The sequence below is a fragment of the Camelina sativa genome, unplaced genomic scaffold, assembly GCF_000633955.1.
Source record: "Camelina sativa cultivar DH55 unplaced genomic scaffold, Cs unpScaffold00545, whole genome shotgun sequence".
NCBI lineage: Eukaryota > Viridiplantae > Streptophyta > Magnoliopsida > Brassicales > Brassicaceae > Camelina > Camelina sativa.
Genome location: NW_010921725.1, coordinates 57,647 through 68,176, shown reverse-complemented (window position 1 = coordinate 68,176; position 10,530 = coordinate 57,647). Strand labels below are relative to the sequence as shown.

The 10,530-nt window shown below is 40.9% G+C and overlaps 1 protein-coding gene across 1 annotated transcript; it reads right to left on the bottom strand.

Annotated features, from left to right (window-relative positions):
* Window positions 1-7,378: 7,378 nt before the first annotated feature.
* On the bottom strand, window positions 7,379-10,325 carry LOC104773450 (cysteine-rich receptor-like protein kinase 37). Its single transcript, XM_010498063.1, has 6 exons — window positions 9,350-10,325; window positions 8,653-8,777; window positions 8,361-8,571; window positions 8,036-8,273; window positions 7,810-7,963; window positions 7,379-7,739 (listed from the first exon to the last, which is right to left on the bottom strand). The coding sequence occupies exons 1-6, from the start codon at window positions 10,314-10,316 to the stop codon at window positions 7,470-7,472; spliced, it is 1,965 nt and encodes a 654-aa protein (XP_010496365.1). The 5' UTR covers window positions 10,317-10,325; the 3' UTR covers window positions 7,379-7,469.
* Window positions 10,326-10,530: the final 205 nt, after the last annotated feature.

The following is a 10,530-nucleotide window of genomic DNA, read 5'->3' as shown; positions in this document are numbered from 1 at the left end:
ATATTCTTCTCCACTCACATGTTCGATTAAAATAACACTTAGTGAAAAATTTCAACTTAGTGCTAATTTTTGTGATTAATTAAATCACTTAGTGGAAATTCCACTAACTCTATTATTTAATACTTTAAATCACCCGCCTTAGTGGGTTCCTTCCCACTCTCGCATCACCACACGGTCGTGGTCCTGTCCACTTCCACTTACGGCGATACATCCATCCATACCCTGTATGCCTGGTACATCCGTCCGTCTGATCAGCCAACTAATCTCTCCTTCACGCGTTTAATTTTTTTTCGGACATCCCTTTGACATTTATTTTCTTCTTTGACCTTTCTTCTCCTTTAAACCCTTTCCAAGTCATTTCCTGAAGGAAATTTTATTCCGTAGTGATGGTCACAACACCGACCCTAAAATTCTGTACCATACCGTACATGTCCGTAATTCAATTTAGGGCCTATCGATTTTTAACTCATTCATTTAACACTATGCGACAGCGGTTAAGTAAACGTGTCAATTTATACTTAAAAACATGCATCCGATTTAAACAAAGGGGTGTTAGTACAACAAAATTCATGCAATAGGCTAATACATCGTTTTAAAATACTTAACCGTAAATAAAACTACACAAAGCCACCATCCTCTCCCTTCTTTGCTTTCGTCACGCGAGATGGTCAGCCACATAATTCTTGGTCATCGGACCTTTCCTTTCCTACGTCCATAAAAGGAGGCGTAAGCAAACAAGTTTGCTTAGTGGAGCGGTCATCCCGTCACCCTAGGCTCAGTCCAATAATCTCAATCCAACATAGGTTTAATTCAAGCAAGTCATGCATGTCAATAACCCATAGGATAGTTGTCCAAGTCCTTTAGACCAACCATCGAATTATTGCAATAAAAAACTTAACCAAGACAAGCAAGCAATCAAGACTAAATAAATCATCGGTCAAGAGATCGACCATAGAACTCGGCCACAGTTACGCACTCATCTTCTGTTTCGACCTAAGGTGTTAAACTCTCGGTTCCTATGCGCAAATCTGATCCCCGCCTCTACACGGACAGATCAACATCGTTACTATGCGATGTTAGAACCATATACTATCTACGGACCAGGGTTGGAGAGTCACTTACCGATTTCTCCCTCGACTATGACTTAGGATCTCGCGGCTGCTTAAAGATTTATGCGTTGCTCGAGATAGAGAGAGAGAGAGAGAGAGAGAGAGAGAGAGAGAGAGAGAGAGAGAGAGAGAGAGAGAGAGAGAGAGAGAGAGAGAGAGAGAGAGAGAGAGAGAGAGAGAGAGAGAGAGAGAGAGAGAGAGAGAGAGAGAGAGAGAGAGAGAGAGAGAGAGAGAGAGAGAGAGAGAGAGAGAGAGAGAGAGAGAGAGAGAGAGAGAGAGAGAGAGAGAGAGAGAGAGAGAGAGAGAGAGAGAGAGAGAGAGAGAGAGAGAGAGAGAGAGAGAGAGAGATAAATAGAGAGAGAAAGAGAGAGAGCCAAGGGTTCTACCATATATATAGGGTCGACTAGACCGCCTTGGACTTGCCAAAACAATAAGCCCTATCTGTAACGCCCCCGAACCATCCACACGGCCGGACAAACCGTGGACCGCCCCGGGTGATGTCACATAGAGGACAACTGCCCGCGATCTTGTCGAGGTTCCACCAACGAATTAGGTTCCCCAGCCAGTCCACCGACAGACGCCTACCCACTACGTACGTCCCTTAGGCTTTTCAATCCTCAGAAACGCACACGGCGTTGTGCTGGTCCGGACTTGATGGTACCATTTCCACTTGTCCGAATATATATATGAAAATATCTCGATTTATTACTTAAGTAAAAAGTTTACAAGTCAAACAAAAATATTTAAGTAAACAGTTGGATCCATTCGAATAAAAACAACATGTTAAAGAAACATAGGATTTGCAACACAACACGAGAACACCCTATCCGGTTTCTTAAGTCTAACTCTACCCACTTAGTCGTCCCTGCAAGACAAAAACATTTGTGGAGAAGAGTGAGTAATCTAAGATTACTCAATGAGTTGGGCGACCCTCTAACATATTATCTTCCCCCATCCAACTATCCCCAAACAACAAACAACAAGCACGCAATGCGGAAGCGTAAACAAGCAGGCAATCAATCACACACAATCAAGTCTAGGACCAATCAAAACACATGACTCATCTAGACCTTGACTCTAACTTGGCATCCACGCCATGATTTACACAACCAAACCACATCCTAGGGAAACAAACATCCTAGGGAAACACCAAAACAACCTAGGGCCCTTTGATCCTCAGTTCCGTCCCAAACACCCATTCCGCATTGATACCACAAAGGCAACCAACCGGACTCACCCAAATCCTCCGCTTTGTTATCCCCATGTAAACAACCGGGTACTAAAGCCACATCGTCATGCAGCGGTTCGGGCTAGTAGCTAGATAGACACCGAATTTTCCTGCCATGAGATCCCTCTGGATTAGCTCAACGGACATCCACATCACATGTTGGGAACAAAGATCGACTTCTAGCTAGGAACTGAGACGTTTAACTCGCGGACTAGCTAGGGAAAGCACTTAACTCTTTAAGTCTATTGACACAAGAATTAAGCACAACAACTTAACACAAAATCAAGCAAGATAACAAGCATCATGAGCAATCAATCAAGCAAGAATATCACACACAAAAACTTAAGCAGCAAGAAATCAATCATGCAACTTAATAAATTCTATTCATGCATGCAACCCTAATCATGCACCCATCCCAAATATTTATCCCCCATGGAAAATTTTTACTTTTCAAATAGTTTTTGATAAGATCCCCATAACTTAACTTATGCATGCAAACATTTTATCCACATTTATACACATGCATGCGGCTCTTTCCTCCCTGGAGATTCTCGCATGTCTTATAAAAATATTTCTCCAATGAACTGATCTCTCATCAAGTCCATGAGAATAAATTTCTCAATTTTTGGGCACAGATGCGGCTCTTTCCTCCCTGGAGATTCTCGTATGGTCTCACCAAAAATAACCCATCCCGTAGACAGATCTTCTATCAAGTTTATGAGGTTAATTTCTCAATTTTGGGGCATACATGTAGTTCTTTCCACCCTGGAGATTCTTGCATGGCCTCTCTAAAAATAACCCATCCCATGAACTGATCTTTCCCATCAAGTTTACAAGGATCTAACCTCCTCAAAAATTCATGCAAAATTAAATAAATTTTAACATGCATGACACCCCCCCCCCAGACCCAAAACTTAAGTAAGAAAATTCTTACTATTTTTCCATCGATCCCCATGATCGAGAAAACTCCAAAATCGAACATGCAAGGCATTTCACACTTTCAGCTGATTTTGAAAAATATTTTCCACCCATCAAATGATCCACAAACCCTCTAGATCGATCATGCAAGGCATTTCACACTTGCAGCTAATTTAAACAAAAAAATTTCCTTAGGTTATCATGCATTTCTTCCCCAAGAAAGCATGAAACACCCCCCTCCCCCCTAATCTCCTTTTGTCTACATGCAATCCTCTAGATCTACATGCAACAAAGAAGATGCAATACACAAGGGTCGATATAAGAGCTAGAAAGGTAGTGTATCTCCCACAAACAATAAACCACAACTCACCTCACTTGAAGAACTTGACCAATTGAGCTTCACTACACCACGCCGATCTGACAGCACCTACCATTGCTCCTAGTTCTTAAGCTTCCACAAGATCTTCTCTTTCTTCCTTCTCTTGCTCGAAATCTCTTGGTTTTCTTCCTCAAGAGTTTGAGAGAAAAATTTGAGCAGAGTTTTGGTGTTTAAGAGAGGTGTTTGTCGAAAATAAAGATAATGAGAGAGTATTTATAGCCCTTTCACTCGACTTCAAGGGCTGAGCATGTAGTAAAATTCATTTGACAAATGTCTTCCTCTTTGCATGTAGGTGACACGTGTCAGCGGGAGAAGGATTCTCGGCGCGGGTGCATCTCAATAGCTGGCGGAAGGAGCTTGGGATTGTGACACGTGGCTTGGCAATCCCTAGAGAGACTCTTCCGCTTCCTCCTCTTTCCAACCATGTCCCATTCGCATCCCACGTCCATCGTTTACTTGGCCGCGGTACATGGTTCCTCGTCCGACTATGGTCCAAGCGTACCCCACGTACGGTGTCCTTGCCCGTGATAATTGAACTTTCCCTGTTTGTCTTGTACGTCTCACTCGTACTTGTTACGTACCATGACCTACCCATCCTCGGTCCCGTGATACATCGGCCGTTTGGCTGGTACATGGCCATTCCTTTCCATGGTCCGTTTTTTGTCCTTCTCACCATTTCTCCACGGCCATCTTCCTATTTAGCTATCCTCTAGACTTTCCACCAACGTCCCCAATCATCCAATGTCCAATTCCCTTGATGACCTGACGGCTCACGTATGTTCTTCGGTCCTGGACCGTTCCGCAACTTGGTAGCTTCTTTCACAAGTCACTTGGGTCGTTCTTTGAGATTTTCTTTCCTCCATCTTTCTGAGGTATCTCCACGTCTTTCGAACGCGTTTTCCTTGTCCGGTCCGTACTCTCGATATGGGTCACCACATTCTACCCCCTTGAAAGAATTCGTCCTCGAATTGCAGCGTCTCGATCACTCTCTCTGTGATGTCCACGACTTCTCGTCAGCTGTTTCTTCCCCCGGATATCTCTGCGACCACTGTTGGTAGCACCGTTGTAACTTTTACCAATGCAAAAATAGCTCGTTCGACTAGTGTCATAAAAAGCTTCTTCATCTCTAGCATTTTCTTGGTCCTCATGGATCCCTACTTCTCTCGGTTATGTGTTTCTTCTCAACATACCTCTACTCAACATAATTCTTTCACGTCCAAATTTCTCACTTTCCGGTACGTTTTGCTTTCACCATCTGACTTCGGATTCTTTCTCAACCATTCTGAAACAACCCGACCCGTTTTTTTTTTATAATAATAACATAATATAATTAAGCATCCCATACTACTTAATTAAACCAACCAAACCATAATATCTCATTAAACCAGCAATAACCAAAATACGCAGCGGAAACATACCAATACTATAAAACTAATACATCATCAATACAATAACATTCCAAACCATACTATCCAACATCCTAACATAACTCTAACCAAGGTTCCAACATAAATATTATATCCAACAACACACAAACGAGACCCTAGATCATCCTCCTCCTCATCGCCATGATTCCACCTCACATACCTGCACACCATAAACAACAATTGAGATGCGTAACTGAGATTCCAATGTTTAACAAACAACAAACAACACAACAAACTAGGAAAAACTGCAACACACAAGTTGGTGTCGATCGACACCATCCCCGCAGATACGCTCTGCTCGAAACCGATCAACGAATCTTCGTTTCCAATCATCTCCAATCCATCCCAAACTCACCCAAAAGCTTCAGGAACCTATAAGAACCATAACAAAACCACCACAAGCAAGAACAACACCACAAAACATAACCATTCAAGCAAACAAAGGATTCTCAGACTTAGATAAGCCATGGTCATGCGCTCACCTCTTTTGCAGGAAGATTTGATTGAGAAACGGTGGAACAACACCTTAAGAAGCTTCTCCTTCGTTCTCAACAGCCACACTCCTTCCCACAGTAACAGATCTCACCCAAAACCACCAAGAACAAGCCAAAATCTCTCAAGAATAAAAACTCTCACTTTTCTCTCTTTTCTTTTGCAAACGGCGACAAAACATCCAAAACCCTCGACCTGGGTCGCCTCTACACTTATATACTCGGTTAAGACAAACCAATTAACCCAAACCAACCCAAAACAATCTGGTCGAACCAGAAAAGCTGGTGTCTATCGACACACCCTTGGTGTCGATCGACACCCACCCCCAAATCCCAATATTTGGTTCACGGATGTTACACGTTCGCACGACTTGACGTGATCTTCTCCATTCATTTCTTCAAGTTGATTCGTTAGAACTTCACTTGGTACTTGCCACTTCGCATAGAGTTTAAGTGCTCGATTCATTATCTTCTTGCACCCTCTTTCTTTGCCAAATTATTTTCTTGCTCTCTCTTTCTTTGCTTAGTCGATTCTTTGCATCAGACTAATACGCCATCTCAACTTCTAAACCACTCCCTTTGTTTAATTTTGCCTCTTGCCCATAACTTGCCTCATCATTCTTTCTTTTCCCTAAACTTGATTGTCCCTCTTGGATCAATCTTTTCGACCTTTCTCCATTTTTGCTTAGCATCCTCTCTTTCCCATTCTGATTGTCCCTCCCAGATCAATCGTTTTATCATTCTACCAAGGTTGCCTTCGCGACAATTCTCTTCTCTTTTTTTTTGTTTTCACCATTTCCTTTGTCTCAGCTACTCCATGTGTCCTCCCGATCACTCTCGTGTTGTCTTCGAGTTTGTCAGATCGCGTTCTTACGGTGTTTAGGTGAATCCTCAATCAATCATGCCAATTCAACACAAGCTCAAACTTATAGTTAGTTATGCAACCTATATGCAATCTATACCAATATGCAAGCAATCACACAACATCAACAATCAATCACGCAAAGGGTTAGCAAGCAATCACACAACACACAACCACAACAAGGCTAAACTTAGCACTGCTTCCTTAATATCTTAATCCAAAAGATAAAGGGTTCTGCTTGCTACTGGGTTCAATATCTAGTCCTCAAGACCTAGATAGAAATATTACACACCAAAAATATAAGTTCTAACCTTCCCTAAAAGGTTTACACATCACCCTATAACTTGGCTAACAGATGCCTAGGGTTCTCTCAAGAACTTACTTGATAAAACCGTTTGAAAAGACCAAGTGTACACGAGTTTTTCAACCCGCTCTGATACCACCGTTGTAACGCCCCCAAACCGTTCACACGGCTGGACAAACCGCGAACCACCCCGAGCAACGTCTCATAGAGGCCAACTGCCCGCGATCCGGCCGAGATTCCACCAACGAATTAGTTTATTCGCTTTATTTAATTAAGCTTTTTTACTTTCTTGCTTACGACCATGACAACAAGCAAACCCCCTTTATTTAGTCCTATAGCTTTATCTCTCTTCCATCGGATTCGATAAACAAGAACTCTCTCTCTGTAGGATCGATCCTTAAATATTTCAATCGATAAACTGTGCACTTGCAATAGTCGTGTGATCATTTGTGGTAAAAAAATTTTGAAGCAAAAATTTATTAGATGTAAAGATATAATCCATACATCTCATTAGGTGTAGAAACATATATTAATTTGTATGCCTCATTAAGTGTACAGATGAATTCTTACAGCTAAAATAGTAAACAAAAATATGTATATTTATATACATTTGTACATTTATTATTTATAATTAGATAAAATACACATAAAATGCTTACACTACATGGCATCTTTTTCTCAATATCTGCCATCTATTGTACAGAGACAGACAACGAGGTATAATACATAAATGCTTGAATGCTCATTAGCATCACGGTGACGAGGATGGTGATTGTGGTAGTGATGATGACAACCGTGTAAGAAAAGCAACAGGTGTGGGCAAAGGCATGGTGGTGTTGGCATGTCTTTCAAGCCAAAAGAGGATTGAAGTCATGCTAGGTCTTTTGGAAACATTCTCTTGAACACACAACAAACCTATGTGGATGAGCTTCACTACTTCGTTTGTTGAGATATTTTTACTCGGAGCAACCCACGGATCAATGATCTCTGCGAATCTTCCTTCAATCCACCTCTTCCATACCTGCAAATATTTTTAAAAGTTCCATAAGAGGATGAAGAATAAAGATGATCGACATAAGTGAGAAGCTTACAAAAGCTGAAAGCTCTTCTTCTTCATCTTCTTCTTTTTCCAAATTTTTGTTGCGTTTACCACATATCATCTCTAGAAGCATGACACCAAAGCAATAAACATCAGATTTAGCAGAGAATTGTCCGTATGTCGCGTATTCTGGAGCCATATATCCGCTGCATTAACCAAATCATATTAAAGGTGATGCTGATGAAAGAATCTTTAAGAACAAAAACAGAGCTACTTACTATGTTCCAACAACTCTGCTTGTCTGTCCTCGAGTCTCATCCATATTGAACAGCCTCGCCATCCCAAAGTCTGCAACCTTAGGGTTCATCTCTGCGTCTAAAAGGATATTGCTTGCCTTTAAATCTCTGTGAATAATCCGCAACTGAGAATCTTCATGGAGATATTGAAGCCCTCTTGCAACTCCTTCTATGATTGTGTACCTCACATCCCATGTCAGAATCCGGCGTTTTTCTTCATCTGAAGATCTCAAAGAAACATTTTTTCATATTGTTTGCTAAAAATATAGTATCAATTAAAGATGCCTGGGTCTCTCAAAAGGCTAACCAAATATGAAGCAGTCAAGGCTTGAATTAGGGACAAACTCGTAGACGAGAATCTCTTCATCTTTCTCATTACAAAACCCAAGAAGCTTAACCAGATTCCTATGTTGGAGTCTTGTCAAGAGTAAGACCTCATTCTTGAACTGCATATCTCCTTGCCCTGAGCCTTTTGTTAATCTCTTTACCGCTATCTCTTGCCCGCTCGGTAATACTCCCTGGAAAACGATTCTCATGCTAATATTAATGATCACTGACCCATCTAAAGAATATGTTAGGACTTTTACTAATTTATTTACCTTGTACACAGATCCAAATCCACCTTGGCCAAGCTTCTTTTCAGAAGAGAAGTTATTGGTTGCAATAAAAATCATTCCGAGATCAAAACGTACCATAGATTGACCATCACTCGAATCAGAAGCCTCTGCACGTCATCACAAAATAAGTCAAAACATGCCAAAATGTATTTCATATGCTCTTGGGCTCTTGGGCGGAGCTAGTGAAGGAGGGGGTCAGTTGACCCCCATAAAATTTATGAAATTATTAATTTAAGCTTGCATATATAAATATATATATATATATATATATTACATAATGGCAAATTTGGTTTGTTTTTAGTGAATTGACCCCATGTCACAGGTTCTACTATCCTTTTTGACCCCCTTTTTTATTTTTCTATACTAATTCTTTTGCGTGTTTAATCTCTTTAAGTTTTTAATAAATAACTCCTATATTTTTTACATATTAGCAATAGATAACCCCCATAATCCATTATTCTAGCTCCGCAATATACATAAGAGCTCAATAAATCCAAACGGATCTAATCAGTAAAAAAGAGGGACTCAGGTTTCATAATGAATAACCAAAATAATCATCATCTCCAGAAAACGTGTTAGAAAGTCCGATGAGAAAAGACAAAAGGTAGTATATAAAAGATATATGTCTATCCACTCATTATCCGTTGATTTTGAGCTGCAAGATTGTAAAAGACTTTACCATTCATTCCGGTGTGTGACGGCTTTCTCTTCCAAGAAAGTATTAGAACCACAAATATTAAGAGATTGATGACCGTTGGGACCACCATAATTACAATGTTGCTTCCTTGAAATCCTTGAAAGCTTTTCTTGTCTCTCACGCCATTGAGAATAGTCGAAGAAGCTTGAGGAGAAAGAGCAGGAACTCTTGTAACATCATCAAAAGCTTTATAGTAAGGATAAAGATCCCACCGGAAATAACAGCTAGGCCGACTAACCGCACCTCCTTGTTTTCCCCAGTACTGCCTTTGAAAGTCGTACACACACTCTCTTAGACATCTCTTGCAGTCGCCTGGCGATAGGTCAGGCGTGCACTGCATAAACGCGTAAACATCTGAAATTTGTGTGAACTTTTTTTTTGTGGCGTTATAGTACTTGAGGACTGAGGAAGTGTCAGCGGTGGAAGCAGCCTCGAGCGTCCGGTTAACCATTGCAATCCATTCTTGGCTGAACAAGATCATGTCCTCGAATATGGATGAATTTATATTGTTTGGGTTAGTGTTGATAACAACTGGTGAGAGCTCCAGTTTGCCAAAAGTTGAGCGATTGGTGTAACGTAGTGAGCAAGAAATGTCGTCGGATTCATCAGTGACCCAGGAGAAAGAATTCTGACGAGGACATCTCGATTTTGTGTCGTCAATCACATGTTCAAGACATGTCTTACAAGCTAGCGTCTCGTAGCCTCGTCTGCATAAGGCAACAACGTGGACTCTGTTGTTTTTGGAATCTCTGCCAAAGGACCCGTTGTAGAAATTGCCGTTACTAACGACGTTGGTAGGAAGAGAAGAGAAGAAGTAGTCTCGACTGACGCCGTAGCTAACATTGAAAACGTCGCCGTAGCAGATGAAACCGGCATTAACATATTTAGGGGTTTGAAGGAAGAGAAGGAGAAGCGAGAGAAAAGTAGCCACAAGACAACTCTTTCCCATTTTACTATTGACAGGGTTGCAAGATCTAAGGGTTTTTGTTTTCATGATATGAGACGTTAATTTATAACACTACATTGCAACTTAAAATGACGTGCGAAATGGTAACACTATTACTTTTTCTTTTTTCTTTTTTATATTAAAATGGTACGTACGTATTGACTGGGTTTAGTTTTAGTTTTTTTTTTTTGTCTGTATGACTTAAGTAGTCTTGTTT

Coding starts and splice junctions, on each gene's coding strand:
- LOC104773450 (XM_010498063.1), bottom strand. CDS start 10,316: ATGGGAAAGAGTTGTCTTGTGGCTACTTTTCTCTCGCTTCTCCTTCTC. Junction 8,778..9,349: donor GTCACACACCGGAATGAATG/GTAAAGTCTTTT, acceptor GATGACGTGCAG/AGGCTTCTGATTCGAGTGAT. Junction 7,740..7,809: donor AAGAAGAGCTTTCAGCTTTT/GTAAGCTTCTCA, acceptor AAATATTTGCAG/GTATGGAAGAGGTGGATTGA.